Raw genomic sequence first — 17,691 nt, forward strand, 5'->3', positions numbered from 1 at the left:
AATAGTCGACCGGGCCTGGTGAGTGCTCCAACGACATGTAGGTAGTGCCATCTCCGTGGCCATGAGTGCAAATCGTCGATCAACGAGGAACATTGATGAAGGCTGGCTAGATGGAATCATGATCGTGAAACACCTACGTGATGATGCCAACAAGTCTTCACCGAAGCTAGACCGAGATGAACGAATGACGGGTTAAGGACCGGTGACTCTGCTTGATGTGTCTGCAGGCTACACGAGGCGCAAAAGGAGCTGAAGCCAGGGTACCTATGTAAGAAGCATGCCCTCCCGAATAGTTCCTAGTCTTACACGTTTGCGCGAGTGTTAACATTATTCCGAGGGCGGTGCTTGGAGAAGTTTATGCAGCCCCAAAGATCGATGTTACTCCAGGTTGCTGCGTGCTAGAGCATAAGGTTTGATGCTGTCAGGCGAATGGCCGCTGAAGACTTGTCATCGGACTCGCAAGAGAAAGCGTGGGGCTCGCAAGCTGCTCATACAAGCGGGATAAATGCAGATCACATATCAGCGACTCCGGCAATAAATACTTAATGTACAACAGTGGTTTCAACTGCGACTACACAAGCGATCAGACGTGGCGCCGTATCGCTAGAATCAGAGTGATAAGTATGTATTTTGACACCTGGAACGGATACTCACGTCGTCGACCCTCTGGCGTCCGGCGGGGTTGGTAGATAACCGATGGTTTGTCATGGTAAGGTGAAACAAAGAATTTGAGTGAACCCGAGGGGTCACCGTATTGTCGACATAGATCGATGAGCATGTCATCCGATAATGCGGCACCTATACCGAAGGTCCCTATCTCTGACTGGAAGATAGAGTAATGCGACTGCTCGTCCTCCGGAATATTCAACTATTGGCACGGTCAGTATATTTTCTACGCATAACACTCTTAGCGCTGACTTTCTCGAAGATGCGCCCTCGGATATTACTGGCATCTCTAGCGCCGGTGATGTCGACCGCAAAGTATCGCTCAGCGTCGCATGAGACAACGATGCGGATAGCTGGGGTGGGGTAGTGAGGCCTAGAGCAATAACTCAGTCAATTAATATGCATAGAATCAAACGTGAGACAACGTACATCGTCTAGGGAGAGAACAAAGCCGATATACATCTTCCTCGGAGGAATGAGACCTTTATGTACCTCCGGAGGAGCACGATGCGAGCGCCTGGATTATGAAAGCTTCAACACCAGGGCAACATTATTTGATGGATGATTGATAGTCAGTGATCAATGGTCCGGGCTAGCAGCAAGTGATTGAACAATATTAGCATTAATCCTATCATATCAGGAGCACGCTAATGCATATACTTACTGCATTTCTAACAGCGAGGTTTCGTAGCTAGCTCGCGACGAGCGCGACGGGCCGTCGCGTAGCTGAGGCGGATGATGAAGTTGGCATCTTCTTCCGATGACGGCTAGATCGTTGTCGCCAAAGGGACCTAAACATTGGCATATCCTTCTATCCACGATCCGAGCTATAGTGAAAGATGTTCTGGTGGAAATAATGGGTTGTTTCAACCATGTTTCAAGTCGATTCATCGTGTGAACAGCTGAACTCGGAACCCCGCATGTGGCGACTGGCGAAAGAGGAAGGAAGGATTGGCTCTCGTCATTTCAACTTCTCACTTAGTAACCGGTGAGTTCGTTCTCACCGATGTTGCACGGAAATGTGAAGGATTTAATTAGCAATCCCCTTTCGTCGGATATTTTACCACTAGGTTACCGAGGGCGCGATGTCGGTGACCGTATCCAGCAGCAAACAGTCCGTACTAAAAGCGATGAGCGCTCGTACGTGCCTTGAACTGGGGATGCTCTGGCAAGCGTGTGTTCCCAGAAACTGAAACCTTGGCGCATCTATCGGTGGCCTGCTCTCACAAACAAATCAGGAGCATCAGAGGATAAAGGCTGTGCGACGAATCCAATCAATGATATCTCTCACCTCTTCCTGCGGACTGATGGGAAGCAAAACCAAAGCTGCCAGAGTTCTGGGGTCGTAGCCAAGTCCGGAGACCCACTTCTCATACGATACAGTGAGTCCCTATGCCTTATGAACCAGGCCGAGGCCGTCTTGGTTTTGACCCTTTTGACTAGCGCTGGCGCCATCCCACCCCACCGACTGCCGCTGCAGCATGTGGTGAAAGCAATTCTTCCATCAAAGAACTATTTCAGCATTTCTCGCTAGTCACCAGTGTGCCACCTCGCTAAATTCCTAGTCTGAACGTGGTCGCTGATGAGGTCTCTATATGGCGTACAGTATCACAGGCTGCTTTGAGAGGGAAGCCATGTAAACCGCTCACCACTAGCACTCGCTATTTGTATGGCCATATGAAAGATCCATGTGCAATGAGGTTTATCGTCGACCCGCCTTCTCACACCAGCGTATTTTCGGGTATCCCGACCGTCCGGAAATCAGGCTCTCATGATTGCGTGCTCGCGGAGTTGGCCGTTATCTAATCGCCCTCTCTCATTAATAGACCCACTTGCACTGCAATCGTTCTGTAATTCAAGCTTCACCTTCCTGAACCATGGCACCTACCATCAAAGTTGGAGATACGATCCCTGAGGGGGAATTTGGTTACATCCCTTACTCGCCTGCCCTGGACGACCTCGTAAGCCTTCTAACAACCCCACCATTGAGCCTAGAGATGGCTGATTGATACTTTCTTGATGCTCCATCTCTTGATCTACTTCGTGGTTGCCCCGTCGAAACTCCCCAGGCTGCCTGCGGTGTTCGTAAGTCGAACGAACTTGCGATTAACATCGAATGCATCACTCACACCTTCCTTTACGAACTGATCGATATCCCTAGCTAGCAAGCTTAAGACTGATGAGTGGAAGGGAAAGAAGGTTGTCCTCTTCTCTGTGCCTGGAGCATTCACTGTGCGTATGTGTCGATTCAACCGATCTGCTAATCTGACCATTATGTTCGTTATCGTTATCAGCCCACCTGTCACGTGAACCACCTCCCGCCCTACGTTGAGAAGTACGAAGAGTTCAAGGCCAAAGGCGTCGATGTGATCGCCGTCTTGGCCGCGAACGATGTGTTCGTCATGAGCGGCTGGGGCCGAGTGGAAGGCGTCAAAGACAAAGTAAGCACTCCGAAAGCTGCGCTACGGATTGCATCGCGAACTGTCACGTCCTGATGATTGGTCTTAGATTCTGTGTCTCTCTGACACGGGGGCTGCGTGGTCCGCCTCGTTGGGTCTCTCCCTTGATTTGTCGGCATTGGGCTTGGGCACTAGAACTAACAGGTAAGCCCCGTGCCTCCTTCCATACTGATGGAATGAACGAACTGGAAAATAGATACGCCTTGATCATCGACGATCTTGTCGTTAAATACGTCGAGGTTCGCCCCATGTCCTCATAGGCCGCGATGTTTTCTAACCATATGTAATTCCTCACCCAGGTTGAACCCGCCCCAGGTGTTACCGTTTCTGGTGCCGATGCGGTCTTGGCTGCACTCTAAAGGATAATGCTTCGAACTGAGTATCGATTAGAATTGATATCGTTCCAAATACACATTCTCAATGCTACGAAAATTCTGCTATCATCATGTTTCAAGTTAAGATTGAGTGGATATACTTACATACCTTCGAAGATCCTCCAACAACGGGGAGTCTGGATGTGCCCTTCATGGCGATTACAGCCGGTCCTACATGTGCGCCGCAATGACTACTTGCCATTGTTGGCGAACAAAGATGCGGATCTACAAATTCATCGAAATTTGCTACTGAGACTCGGCGTAGGTGTCCGTTGAAATGTCTTATTTTAATTCTCGGGGTTGATGCTGCGTTGCTCCATTAGTCCCAGAATCACCGTAAGAAATGAACTTAGCTAGTTTCCAGCTGGGGGCGCCTTCCCTCCGATATCGATACCGAAGACACGATCCTCCCTTGATGGCCATGCAACGACTTCGAAAGGTTCTGATGATATGGACAATGGGAATTAGGAATGCCAATACAATTATGCAACAGGTACACTGCAATGAGAAGGCGTGAATATAAGGATATATACAGTGATACATCATGCCCATGGATTGTTATCGACACCGTCCAGGTAAACTCTAGCATGTAGTGGGGGTGTCCCCGTGCGTACGATGGTGCCTTCCAGGTCGGGCGTCTCGGATATGCTGGTTCGTGGGGTATCGTGATGGTTGTCGGCGTGCCCATCAAAGTCGTGCTCAAGGGTGTCCCAGAGCACTTCGCCGGCGTCAACTCTTCTTGACCGCGCATCTCCTGGCTGATGCCATGCTATCGGATCTTCAACCTCCACATCGCCTTCTTGCCCGTGTCCGGCATCGTCTTCTGTAACGAACCCCTTCCGATACACCTTTCTCAACGACGATCCGGTCATGGCAGGCTCGCCCTTCCGCCGTTCCTGTATCCGGTCTTCTTCGGCGGCATGGTTGTCTTCCACTACCAGATCGACGGCATCCGGTGGGAGAACATTAGGTAGCGATTTCGCGGGAGATCCAGAGTGGCTTCGTGATATAGATGCCGCCCGTACCCTCGGGTCCCTTTCGCTGGTATTACTACTCTCTGCAGACGACGGATACGAATGCGTCGTGTCGACATGTGGATGTAGATTATTCTTATTCCGATACCCTGACGCAGGCCGAGGAAGGCCCTGGCTTTGATAGCGCTGTGCTTTCGTCCAGTTGAGCTTGACGGAGTCCGCACCACCGTGTTCATCAGCAGCCCGGTCCGATTCATGGTCAATCAATCGCTCGTTGATGCGGGGTACTGCGCCTTGGAACTTGCCCTTCCCCTTCAGCCCACCATCTGTCTGCCTCTGTGTCGTCCCTATGGCACCATATCCCTCCCAAACGGGCCCACCCCGTTGATCGAGGGCAGCCTGACCCTTCGCCCCGCGCAGTGGAGAAAACCAGGCGCCCCGTTCATCCCTCAGAACCCGCTCCTCCTCGTCCCACATCGTCACCCGCGCAGCCTCGGAGCTGACATCAATGCAAGGGTAATTATAATCGCCAAACAGATACTTCCGGCTATGGTTAAATAGCTCCTCGTCTGCGTCGTCTATCTCGCCAAACGGCAGTTCATAGCCGCCCTCTATGAGGGGATCGGCCCATATATCTTCTTCGTCGGGATGCGCCATGTCGGGTGCCAGATGGACGATATCTTCCGCATCTCGTGCAAGGAGGGGGGCGTGGACCTCCTCGCCCTGATCGCGGCCCGCGACGCGCGTAATCGCGTTGTTGATTCCGCGCTCGAACTTGCTTGGAGGCTGCGTGTTTTCGACCGGCCGAGGTAGCCAGTATTTGCTCTTCCCGCCTTGTCTATACCGGAGCCCAGCTTGAATCCGGCGTTCGCGACCGATGCCCTGGTGCATAAAACCTTCTGACGGTTCAAACTCCCGGTAATCCATGCCTTCGCCCCGGAGTGTCGCCTTGGAGTCTGCGACGACGTCTCGAAGGCCAAATGCGTCACGGAAGGCGAAATAGAAAGGCATCCTCGCCACAAACGAATGTTTGTTATCGATGAAGTCGGTATGTGAGAAGGCGAACATGTGCGCGATGGCAAAGAATGGCATTTCAACACATATTAACGTGTCCGTTAGCCCAAGCGATATGTGTTCAGCGTCAGTATATGGGCCGAGGCTCTTGATCGCGCCTGCAGAGACTAAAATGGATATCCCGATAGCTTGCCAGAAGGAAAAAAACAAAATTCCCTTCACGCATAAGAACTTCGGCACCGGCCTGAAAGGCTTCAGATCGTCGCTCACAACCAACCAGAACATGGCGAGGCTGCAAGTCATAGTTCAAGCAAAGGCCAAAGGACGATGGGTAAATAGATGGCTCACCAGTACAGCGCAAGGCAGATACTTACATTGTAGACGATGCTGACATACAGGTAACCCGAATCCACGCGGAAGCTGCCTTCGTTAAATTTGCCGACCGCCTTCAGGACGACGGTCGCCAGAGCAAGTGCAGGCTTGACTTGGACATACTCTAACGAATATCAGCCAGCGTTCCTGCAGTGCAAACATGGAACATACGAAGGATGCCACGTTTGAGGAAAAGGAAAGTGTAGGGGTCGCTGACGTCGATTTCGCGCTGGAAGATGCTGGCGGGGAATATGGGCTCCTTGGGGGGCCGGCCGTGGAGTAATATGAGCAATGACCGTTCGCCCCCCAGATATAATAGAAGCAACACAAAGAAGCAATATATGACAAATGCCTGACTACGCATAAGCGAACGAGCTGGCTGGCAAAGGGGGGGACGCTCACCTCGTATATATCGCGCACAGCGTCTATAACGACGGCAGCTTCTAAAGATACGAGGGATATGAAAGACGATACAGCGTAAATTGGGACCATAAGCATAATCCGAACAACCATCCTACTCAACCGGTCAACCGTTCAGCGAACCCCAGCAAAATACACTCGAAGAGAGGGAGCTGACCGCTGTAGCCCCGGCTTGCGATAGTTCTTCAGTTGTAGATATATAGACATCCCGGATATCAGCACTGCTAGCAGTGAAGATACCCCAGCCAAAGTGAGTACAGCCGTTGGCAACCTTGAGCCTGAGCCTGAGCCTGGGCCAACTTCAAGGTCGTGAGTGACAGTCATGTTTGGCGAATTCGGCCTCCAGAAATGGATGCAAAGTGGTGAAGTCGCATGAAGAGAGGAGCGAACGGTGGCTGCGGAGGGCGCGCCCCGAATCAAGTAGCTTGAGCGCTTAATCGTGGGGTGCCCCTATATTATCCCTTTCCTTCATTACCTCTTCAATCGCGGACAGACCCCTGAGCAGCAAGTATAATATGGATCCGCGGGCCGCGCCGGCGGTAGCTCGCTTCGAAGTGCTAGGGCAAGGATTCAGTGTATATTCCTAGACTAGGTAGATGGCTAGCTATTACTTGCGTAGAATCTATGAGCGCTAGGAGGGCGCATATGAGTTCTCATCGATATGCACCCAGTGCGTACACCGTAAGCTCAGAGAATTAGGCGCGCGCCACGTCAGCAAGTCTCGAGTTGAAGGAAGTTGAACAACCTTCGCCAAATTACGGTCTTAAATCATCAAATCTCTACCAAAAGTGCCGCTTTCTTGGCGCAAACCAACTACGGCAAGCAAAATCCACACTTCCCATGATTCAGAATTGTGGAAAAGAGGCCAGTCCAGCCAGAAAAAAACACGACCGAGCCTCCAAAGTACGCAGAATTTGTTTGGCCTTATTTGCACGGGCCTTGAACCCTTTAGAGCATGATTGCTCGCTACGCTCGCAATTATGTCTATGTCCTACCATGGCTGCATCTAGAGTATATCATATAGCTTATACCAGTATGTAATGGGAAACCAGGTAAAATAACGACAAGATACGTGTTAGTCTCCTAACAAGGCTCCTTTCAACACCGGTCATGTGACATACTTGGAGAACGTTACCTCAAGACTATGTATGTTAAGGCGGTTGGGGATTATTCACTAGGATCGACAGATATAGATGAGAGCTCTGCGAATCAAAGCCTGCAACTACTGAGTATGGTGTTGAGATCCCGTAGTCAGATGCCCAAACTCTTGTCAATGTATGTAGTTCATACGAGGGTTGACAGACAGGAGGAGTGTTGCATAGTTTCTAAGAGGCAATGGTAAGAAGCAAGTAATACATATCCCGAGTTACCAGTATGATAGTGGCTCCCTGTAGCGAATAGGGCCGGGGGGGTCGCGACATATTACTCGGGAGAGGACGCGACGCACCGACTCGCGTGGGGATCAGGGGACCCCTTTATCCTTATCACACGGTCACAGAGAGGTTCCCACAGTCAGGTTCCATGACGATGCTGTGAATTCTTTACCAGACGCCACAACGACCAGCGACCCATGGCCAGTCATCCACCAAGTAAACCACGCGTCGACGACGCTGAAGATGATCTGGAGGATCTAGATGGTTTGTACCCATATGATCAATTTTCATTGGACTGACATCGGGCTTGTTGATAGATGTCATATCCCAGTTTACTCCAAATCAAAAGACTGGAGCATCGGCACCGTCTTCCAGCGGCCAGGATGGTGTATCAAAGGCTACTCTTTCCGCGCCAGCGCCTTTACCCACTGCGTCGACGAGAACCGGTCCAACCCGTCCCCGGCACAACACACGAGTGGACCCCGAGCCACCCACGAAACAGGGCAAGCCTGGTGGAGGTCTTGCTGCAACAACAGAGGAAGACGAGATCGCAGATACGTTCGCGAAGGAGCTTTCTAAGGGTATGGAGAGCCTGATGCGTGACCTCGTGTCCCCGGATAAAGGCGAGGGGTCGGCCGATGCTCCAGTTGACGAGGAGGCTATGAAGAAGGCATGGGAAGATATGCTTGTGAACGGCATGAACGGATTAATGTCTGATCCAGAAAGCTCGTTAGGAAAAGATGCCGGCGGGTCTACCTCTGGTGGGAAGGAGGACTTCCAGTCGAAGATACGGCAGACGATGAACAAGATGAAGGAGGGCGAATCGAATCTACAGGTACGCGATAAGATTACGATGAACATCTTTGCTGCCATAAATTGAGCGCCGTGTTTTGATAGGGAGATGCCTCGAACCCAGACTTCGAGAGCTTTATGGCCGAATTGACATCGTCGCTTAAAGGGGAATCTGGTGGGGACAGTGAAGAGGAATTGGCCGGATTCATCGAAAATATGATGACGCAGCTCATGAGCAAGGAAATATTATACGATCCGCTGCAGGAGCTCAGTCAGAAGGCAATACCTGTTCATCCCTTTCCTTGCGTGATACAGGATACTGATTACGCCCTCAGCTCCCCGAATATATCAAGACGAACTCCGCAACACTCCCGAAGGCTGATGTTGAACGTTATGAGCTTCAACTCGCCTCCGTGCGCCGGATCGTGTCCGTGTTTGACGATCCAGGGTATAACGAGGGTGATTCACAAACCCAGCTCAAGATTGTAGAAATGATGACGGAGGTAGAGTTGTTTTTCATTTACCGCCCTAACTCTGACACAGTTCAACGCAGATGCAATCGTATGGTTCCCCACCCCAAGAGCTTATGGGTGACCTCCCCGCTGCTTTCGGTCAGGATGGGAGCCCGGACGGATGCACTATTGCCTAGGTCTCGATCAGAGGGAAATACGGTTCAATGTAATGTAAATGTATTCATGGTTGCAAGCCTTTTATATCTTCGTATAGTCTCCATAATGACAGTGGATGCTCCGTCTAGGGCACTAATACGTGTGGCCCCCTGCAGTCCCATCAGGTCCGGTAGTGACAACGTACACACCCGGCGATGAAATGTTCCATCGGAAAAATACCCCATATTTCTAGTAGCCTGAGAAATGCGGGGTCTTGCGGGGTATATGTTTCCGTTAGGCGCCGTCACGGCAAACCGTTAAGCGTAACAGGGGTCACATGCCGTACATTTAAAGTAACTGCTCCCATCTCCTCTTCTCCTCTTCTCCCCTCCTGCCATCTCAGTTTCTCGAACGGTACCGGGACAAGAGCTACGGACTGGAATGCTCTCAAGCCTAAGTCTATAAGGTCAGTCTTCATTTTGACGGTCCGTACCCTGGCAGCAGATTGGCCTTCCAAATTCCAGAAGCCCTGGTATCGTGTCGCTGATGCTCACGATTGGTTGAAGTGCAGGGTGAAGTAGGAATATATCGGCTAGCCTTCCTTTGCACACGCCCACGATTTCCCCAACAATAGCACTAGGCCACGACGCAGCAGATTCGATATAAATACTTGAATCACCCACGGAACCCATTCATCAGCCTTACCCTTACTTTGCAGCCCCCAACTTGCCTGTTTCTGCAAAGGATTCGAGCCTTTCTTGATCTGTAGTGCCTCAAGATGTCGTCACCCCCAGCACCGATAACTCCTTCAACGCAGATCCCTCCTCCAATGAAGAAGAAACCGTATCCTTTCTGGCTAGGAGGCGCGTTGTGTTCACCTGCTTTCCACGGATACATGAACTGATATCGTCTTGTGCGCAGGTGTGGCTGCCACTATCGCGGCATCAATCACCCAGTACGTTTCCTTGATTTAGTAATTACCATTTTCGATTCTCATGGGTCAATAATAGTCCCCTTGACTTGACGAAAGTTCGCCTGCAAGCTTCGGGGGACAAACGGATGGTTCAGAGCATCAAGAAGACGGTCCGAACAGCTGGTAGGTCACCTTCTGTTGTTCTGATCTACCTGAACGCCCAATGACGTACCTTCTTAATGCAGGTGTTCGCGGTCTTTTTGATGGCATCTCCGGAACATGGTTGCGTCAGATGTCCTACTCCATGTGCCGTTTCTGGGCATACGACGAGAGTAAGAAACTGTTAGGCGCAGGCAAGGATGCCCCTGCATGGAAGCTTGCGTTGGCAGGCAGCATGGGTGCGTGCTATCGTATCGGCGTTTCACTAGTGACTTGTTGCTGATAGTACTTGTCACGGTAGCTGGTGGTATTGCTGGCTTCGTCGGAAACCCTGGCGGTATGTTACTGTTACTATTAGAAGAGAACACAACGCTGATCAAATATTGGATATAGAGATCGTCATGGTCAGGCTTCAGGGCGACTTTGCGAAGCCACCAGAGAAACGATTCAACTACAAGCACTGTTTTGACGCTTTGTTCCGCGTACGTCCCTTACGTGGATATGAGCTGCGCTTGGGTACTAAATGTACTGCAGATGGTTAGGGAAGAGGGTGTCTCGTCACTTGCACGCGGCGTTGGGCCCAACGTCTTCCGTGCTGTGTTGATGAATGCGTCACAACTGGCCTCGTGCGCCTCCTCCGATTTCACATCGTGCGGGGGTGACTAACGTACTCCCTTGCGTAGGTATGATTTCTTCAAAGCCGAATTGCTCAAGACGGGCCACTTTGAGGACAATATCGCCTGCCACTTCACGGCCAGTTTCGCAGCAGTCAGTACTTAGGCATATCTCATCGCCTTTTACTCAATCTGCTATTAGGGAACGGTCGCAACTACTGTCTGCTCCCCAGCGGACGTGTTGAAGGTAAGTCCGCGGCACGCACACCGTTCATGAGAGCTGTTCTGATCTCAGCTCTTCTTCATTGCAGAGTCGTATCATGAATGCTTCTGGTCCTGGTTCAAACGTAAGTGTACCTACCCCTGAGTGCCCCTTCCATGCTAATAGTCTGATCAGTCCACGCTCGCTGTCATCCGCTCTTCCATGCAATCTGAGGGAGCTATGTTCATGTTCAAGGGCTGGGTTCCTGCTTGGACTCGTCTCCAACCCACCACGATCTTGATTTTCTTGACCCTTGAACAATTGAAGAATGGCGTTGACTGGAGCAGGAAGAAGGGCTGGGATATTTTGTAACGTACCAGTAAGTCTGTATTGTAAATTTCAGCGTGATGGACTTTTGTAGTGCCACGCATGTGTGTAGATTGTGTATTTTTCTCCATACCATGTACCGTTGTATATATGTAGTTGATATGTCTGGAGGAACCCGTTGTATGAGATAGTGATAATGCTAACCCGAAATCCATTCAACGCTAAGATCCCGTGAACTAAATCAAACCTAATTCTACGTAACATAAACGACGCGCTTTGCTTTAGATCCCTTCTTTCATAGCTTGCAGAGTTTCCTCGACCTGCTCTGCTCCCACGGCGTCCCCGATAGAGTCGAACAAGTCCAGCGCTTCTTGGAGCTTCCCAAACGCCTCCGTAGTCTTTCCCTCCATTCTCAGAATCTCGCCCAAGACTTGCAAAGACTGGGCGATACCGAGCGAGTCACCAATTCTTGAGGAAGCTTCGTGCGATTTCTGGACTTTTTCGTGGGCTTCGGCATACTTACCCTGCAGCCGAAGAACTTCAGCCAAGCTTCGCAGACATTGTGCCTCGCCCAAAGTATCCTCGATATCGTCGAATAGCACGAAAGCTCGCTCTAGGACCTCGCTTGCCTCTGAGTACTTGTCTTCTAGCTGCAAGATGTTCCCGAGCGTCTTTAAACATTGTGCTTCTCCGATCTGGTTGTCAAGTCGAACGAATTCCTCGACCGCCTCCTTTAGCTTCGCCTCGGCTTCCGGATAGTTCTCTTCCATACTAAGAAGTTCCCCCAACCCCTGGAGACACTGGGCGCTGTAGAACGGCTTCTCGATCTTGTTGAAGAGCTCTTGGGCTTGCTCGAGTGTCCGTCTAGCCTCCGTGACGTCGTCTTCGACCAACAGAATCTCGCTGATGCTTTTCAAGCATTTCGCCTCGCCCAGTGGCGCCCCGATCTTCTTGAACTCCTTGCATGCGACGGTGAACAGCTCTTTGGCCGTGAGGTACTTATCCTCGAGCTGCAGTAACTCTGCCTGAGTCTGATGGCATTCCGCTAAGCCTAGTGCGTTGCGGATTTGATGAAACTGAGCTTCGGCTTCCTCGATTGTTGTACTCGCTTCTTTGTACTTATCTTCTCGCAATAACAGATCTGCGAGGCTCTTCAAGCACTGAGCTTGCCAGAACATATTTCCGAGTGTCTTGAACTCCACGTATGCTTTCTCTAGCATCTCCCGCGCGTCCGCGTACTCGTCTTCAACACGTAGCACTTCACCGAGACCTCTGAGGCATTGCGCGCTGCCAAATTTGTCATTGATCTTCTCGAACTTCTGGAGGGCATCTTCAAAGCTCTCTCTAGCTTCGGGGTATCGGTCGCTGCTGAAGAGTAGCTCCCCAAGCCGGCGCTGGCACTGCGCGATTCCGAGTGCATTGTTTGTGCTTTGGTATATTACAAGAGCTTGATGAATCTTGACCTCAGCTTCTGAGTATTTGCTCTCCCGCAGACACAGCTCTGCTAAGCTTTGGAGGCATTGACTCTGTCCATTCTCATTCCCCGCTGCGATGAAAAGTTCATATGCCTTCTCTAGTCTTTCCCTGGACTCTACAAACTTCCCTTCCCTACACCAAATATCTCCCATGACATGATATGCCACTGGCTCCATCTCTGCCATATCTACAACCTTCAAGACCTTCACCATCTGCTCAAGAAGGTCACATGTAGGTCTGACTTCATACAGAAAATATGACATCTTCAAGGTGGCATTGACCAGAACCTTGGATGGATGTTGCCTTAGAGCTGATCTCATGACACTCATGATATTGTTTATGTGGGGTGACAGAATTTGAACAGCAGTCATCAATCCAGCACCAGACCTAGCAGCATGTTGGTTCACCAAGGTGATGTAGTAGGACTCCAGTCCAGCCAAATGTGCACTATCCAGAGAGTAACTATCCAATATATGATGCCTAATGGGTGATAGCATTTTCAGAGCACCAGAGCTATCAGGATACACCAATGTGGCAGTTTGCACAACATCAGCCAATCTCATTGGATTGGTAAACTGAGGAGCCATATGCTCAAGATTCTTGGTCCAATCTGGAATTCCATCTGGCAGATTGGCTAGCAATGCAAGAAACTGCTTTACATCCTTCTGACCAGCCAAAATGGGAGAATTGACAAGCAGACTAATAGAATAGTCAATGCTTGTAAGATGGTCATGTTTATCTCCGTGAGCTTCCGCCAAAGCGTTTCGCTCTTTCCGCCACCGCTTGAGCAACAACTCTGGTGGTTGTTGCTTCCCTGCATGGGCGACAAGTTTGACAGCAAGTGGTACAAAGGACAACTCCTCCAAAAGAGTATCCAGTGCTCGCTGAGATTCAGGATCTGCAGATGGTGTCGCCGCGCTATGAGCCCAGAATGCTTCCCTTGCTGCCTCCAATGTCAACGCAGGGAGGCCATGAGTGTGGCGGACAGGCAGAGTAATCCATTGTATCTCAGAAGGGAGCTCCAGCCCTCTGATAGTAATCATCAATGTGACATTGGCAATAGCGGCAATCCTAGCCAGCACAGACTCAACCTGCGTACGGGATGTGACTTCGTACCAGGGAGTTTCAAAGTTGTCCAATATCAGCAACAGCGGGTCCGATGACTCAAGACATCTGTGCAGAGCGGATATCAAATCCGTGACAGATCCAGGAGGTGCATCTAAGACTTGCAGAATACTGTGGATCAACGCGCTGACGCTGTTTATAGCGTCACATGGGACGAAGTAGCACCGCCCATTCAAGGAAGTTTGCACTTCGTCGTGGTGTAGAATTGCGAGGGCAAGGGATGTTTTGCCAATTCCACCGGTTCCTAGAATCGCGACGTTCGCACCCACTTGGTTCCGCACTGCGTCGCAGATAATCGCGATGCCTTCGTTGACTACTTGGTCGCGCCCGACGAATACACGAGGCTTCGGTGGCGGTACTCGCGATATTTGTACACTAAAGGGGAGTGAAGTCAGTGTCTAAAACGCGGCAACAAGTTGAGAACACGACTTTGTGAGGATCGGGTCTCCGTCAGATGTCTGTGAAGCAGAGTTGAGTACCCCGCATGTGTCTGCAATGCGATATAACGGGTACGTACATGCCGAATCTTCAACTCGAAGACATCGGTCCGTAGTTGAATTCCCGTGTATACCTGATGGTTGGAAGCTAATTAACATCTCGCCGTGTAGGAGTCAAGCGAGATGACTGACCGAGAACACGCGTAGGCTCGTATCAATCATATCCTTGCATCTTGCGATCTGCTTCTGGTCCGCTTCGTGGTAAAATATTCGACCCAAGAGTCTCCGCGAGGCAACGAGCTGAAGAATAAATTTGATTCTCTCAAGATCCCTTCAAAGGTCGTAAGCAATTACAATCACAACATAAATAGCGGGAAACAAGCACCCACCTGCCGAGACGATTTATATCCTCTGTTAGACGCGCGTTGGAGACCATCGTTTTGGACCGCGCGGAGGAGTCAACGAGCGCGTCAATCAAGCGCCAGACGCATTCTGCTACGAAGCGGCAGTCTTCCTTGTTCGTTTTCACCGTCTATGAATCAAGATTCATTAGTCAGATGTCTTCTTGGTATAATCAAAGGAAGAAACGCCTCACGTCGGCCACTTCCACTATCTCATACGCCAGGAAGGCAGCGCCCTTCAAGCCAGGAAAGTCAATCCCTTCCGCGAGACTCGCAACCATCTTCATTCCAACTTTAACATGATCAATACCAATGCCTTTTTCCAGTTTGAAGCCAGAGCTCTTCCGGCGAGGAAGGGGTACGCCCATTGGACGCGTTGGGCCATTCGACGATTTGCTCTGAAGTAACCTCATGGTTACTGATTAAGCCGCAAGTGCAACAGCTTTGGAAGAGTTACACCGAGTTTGGCGCTGAACCGCAAACATCTTTAAACAGAGATTGTGTTTCAACTTTTCTTAGAGTTCGCCTCGTGGGTGCTTCATAATCCAGAAGAACGTCTTGACAGCCCCTCCGAGCCATCACAAATATCTTAGATGGATCGATCTCGATCGCGTCCAGTTTTGAAATTCTAAATTCACTTGGCGGGCCGAATGTGACCGCCCTCCTCAACTCACAGAGCAGCAAACTTAACTCATACTACGTCCAACGTGGTTGGCGTTATTCACTTTCGCTCCCTTCCTATTTCCAGTGCGATTCCGGCCACCCGTGGCCGTTACGCGGTTCGCGCCTGCTGCTACCGCCGCCGCCGCCGCACCTTGACCTGCACCTCTATTCGCTCCAGTGGCCGCAACGGCGAAGAGGTTTTCGTTGCCAACGACGCCCTAAAGAAAAATTAGAGTTACACCAATGTACGAAGAAGAATGAGTACATACATTGTTGACATTGACGCCATTCAGTACTCCTTGTCCGGAGAGAATGGTGGCGTAGTTATCGGAAAGAAGCTGCACTCCTGAAACAAAATCCCGTTGGTCAAATTCGCTATATTGATGGCATATATGAGTACGTTCAAAATTGAATTAGCCGTTTTGCTAACGTACCAATGGCCACCATTCGGAGACGCGTCCGCGGTTTGAAGCTGGTTGATTTGAGCAGCCGACAACCCAGCACCGCTGGCAATGCGTTCATAGGCGGCGATCGCTTGTGGGCTGCGAAATGTACATAAACGGGAAATATGGCAACCAGAACTCGGAAGGACATACATAGATTGCTGTAGCTCTGGTTGCTCATTCACCGTGCTTTGCCAATGTACGCGCAGGGCGGAAATGTCGCCTTGGACCTGCACTTGCCTGAGAATCCGGTCTCAGCATGCATACCGCCCCGGCGCTCGACCGCGCGCGCAGGCTACTCACGGAGCTAGACCACCACAGCCCATGACGACTCCCGGAACGCCTAGGGAGGCTCCAAATGCCGGGACCATGAAGCCTATGTCAACAAGAGTCATGAAGCTAGACTTGAAACATGATGTGTATTATAACTCACCGCTTAATAAGAGTGAACCGCCACTGATTCCCTCCATAAATATCTTGGTCTGGTCGAAATTGACGACTTTCGGTAATTCCTGTTCAGCGAGTCATTAACAGGGTCCTCTCTAACTGCAAGCATGACTCCATACAGTGGTGAGGAGCTGATTCACCGCGGCGCTGTGGGCTGCTCCCTGAGGTCTGATTGCATCTTGAGTCAATAATTTCAAAAGGCTACGGCGAAACACCGAATAACTACCTTATGAGCGAATCTCGGGGATCTGAGCCTCCCCATCGAAGGTTAGGATCGGGCGACAGCAGTGCCACGCCCATAAGACCAGAGTTAACACCTTGGTTCTACGAATAATAATCAAGAGGAAGTCCAGTGCGTACGTGGGCGTAAGACCTACGGGGAAATCAAAGAACGATTGTCCGCCGTCACCATGGAACAACACATTGATGCCTAACGTTCCAGCCTTTGCACCTCCATTTGAGACGAGCTCAGTGGAAGGCGCCGAGACTTTGAATCTCATGCTGAAGCCACTATGAGGGGTAAACCTCATCAGCGATATGACACTTGAAGTACAGAGATTGCTCACTTGATGACAACTTCCTTCTCAACGATCGTACTACCATCAGTGGCAGTGGATGGTCCAGCCCCAACACCGGGAATATTTTGACGCCTAGAGAGCGAGAGCGAGATGTCTGAACCGATTGGGCGCGCTAGGACACATGCTAGTGGCAGGAAAAGAGTGGCAGTTGACAAGAGAAGTCTCAGACTAGCGATTCTGACCATGCTGGAACCAAGGTGGGCCCACTAGGGAAGCTAATTGCAAGAAAAGGGAGGAAGGAAGATGAATAAAAAGCAGAGCCAGCCGCTGCGAGGAAGAGGAAGTGAGGGCGTTAACATACACACCGTTCCTCTTTATAATACTCAACAATGGGGACTACGGCATCAAATGTAAGTTGCTGCCAAGCATATCTCCCACTCTATGGTTGCCAGAAACCCCATCATTTCACATCATGGAAGTTACTTCGTGAGTTGCTCGCGACTCGCCGCTTGTTCTCACTTCTCAAAAGGCGACCTAGTCTTCCACTGTTAACTCTCCGCCATTCCCTATGCACCCATTGATTCGTCTCTAGTAAGCCTGTAATAAGGGTGACTTGGATCATAGTTGGCTGATGGTAGTCTATCCATCTCCCAAAGACGATTGTCGGGGCATCCAGCCTCTGGAACTCACTCGGATGAACATCATTTGATGAGTGCAAATAAATGATGGAAGTTTCAGAGACTGAGGAACCGGCCCTCGCCACATGTCTACAGCCTGAGGTAGGTCATGCAGTAGAATAACAGATTCAAGGACAAAAAACTCACCAGAACTAGCTCGTTTTCGGTTCTACAAGACTGAGTAGCCTGCGCTGGCTGCGAGATCAAGGCCGGCTGTACCAGGTGGCCACCCGCCTC

General features: G+C 50.6%; 6 protein-coding genes across 6 annotated transcripts; 3 read left to right on the forward strand and 3 right to left on the reverse strand.

Annotated features, from left to right (window-relative positions):
* Positions 1-583: 583 nt before the first annotated feature.
* Positions 584-1,557, reverse strand: PC9H_001812 (uncharacterized protein; the record flags this gene model as incomplete). Its single annotated transcript, XM_036771458.1, has 4 exons — positions 584-603; positions 655-868; positions 919-1,039; positions 1,331-1,557. The coding sequence occupies 4 exons, from the start codon at positions 1,555-1,557 to the stop codon at positions 584-586; spliced, it is 582 nt and encodes a 193-aa protein (XP_036626079.1).
* A 986-nt stretch (positions 1,558-2,543) lies between these two features.
* Positions 2,544-3,484, forward strand: PC9H_001813 (uncharacterized protein; the record flags this gene model as incomplete). The annotated part of the gene is made up of 7 exons (XM_036771459.1): positions 2,544-2,627; positions 2,736-2,751; positions 2,828-2,898; positions 2,961-3,107; positions 3,175-3,269; positions 3,322-3,364; positions 3,425-3,484. 7 exons carry the CDS (start codon positions 2,544-2,546, stop codon positions 3,482-3,484), a joined length of 516 nt encoding a protein of 171 aa, XP_036626080.1.
* A 4,365-nt stretch (positions 3,485-7,849) lies between these two features.
* PEX19 (Peroxisome chaperone and import receptor) lies at positions 7,850-9,093 on the forward strand (the record flags this gene model as incomplete). Its single annotated transcript, XM_036771460.1, has 5 exons — positions 7,850-7,916; positions 7,970-8,487; positions 8,550-8,723; positions 8,780-8,947; positions 8,998-9,093. The coding sequence occupies 5 exons, from the start codon at positions 7,850-7,852 to the stop codon at positions 9,091-9,093; spliced, it is 1,023 nt and encodes a 340-aa protein (XP_036626081.1).
* Positions 9,094-9,881: 788 nt separating this feature from the next.
* Positions 9,882-11,312, forward strand: DIC1_1 (Mitochondrial dicarboxylate transporter; the record flags this gene model as incomplete). The annotated part of the gene is made up of 11 exons (XM_036771461.1): positions 9,882-9,915; positions 9,974-10,007; positions 10,063-10,148; positions 10,211-10,363; positions 10,426-10,461; positions 10,518-10,606; positions 10,659-10,750; positions 10,808-10,892; positions 10,941-10,985; positions 11,050-11,085; positions 11,136-11,312. 11 exons carry the CDS (start codon positions 9,882-9,884, stop codon positions 11,310-11,312), a joined length of 867 nt encoding a protein of 288 aa, XP_036626082.1.
* Positions 11,313-11,548: 236 nt separating this feature from the next.
* On the reverse strand, positions 11,549-15,119 carry PC9H_001816 (uncharacterized protein; the record flags this gene model as incomplete). The annotated part of the gene is made up of 6 exons (XM_036771462.1): positions 11,549-14,243; positions 14,295-14,326; positions 14,386-14,439; positions 14,498-14,636; positions 14,695-14,837; positions 14,901-15,119. 6 exons carry the CDS (start codon positions 15,117-15,119, stop codon positions 11,549-11,551), a joined length of 3,282 nt encoding a protein of 1,093 aa, XP_036626083.1.
* A 273-nt stretch (positions 15,120-15,392) lies between these two features.
* On the reverse strand, positions 15,393-17,022 carry PC9H_001817 (uncharacterized protein; the record flags this gene model as incomplete). Its single annotated transcript, XM_036771463.1, has 10 exons — positions 15,393-15,587; positions 15,639-15,744; positions 15,804-15,911; positions 15,966-16,052; positions 16,116-16,188; positions 16,246-16,324; positions 16,379-16,427; positions 16,486-16,583; positions 16,637-16,769; positions 16,826-17,022. 10 exons carry the CDS (start codon positions 17,020-17,022, stop codon positions 15,393-15,395), a joined length of 1,125 nt encoding a protein of 374 aa, XP_036626084.1.
* Positions 17,023-17,691: the final 669 nt, after the last annotated feature.

This window comes from Pleurotus ostreatus, assembly GCF_014466165.1.
Source record: "Pleurotus ostreatus strain PC9 chromosome Unknown scaffold_10, whole genome shotgun sequence".
NCBI classification, from domain to species: domain Eukaryota; kingdom Fungi; phylum Basidiomycota; class Agaricomycetes; order Agaricales; family Pleurotaceae; genus Pleurotus; species Pleurotus ostreatus.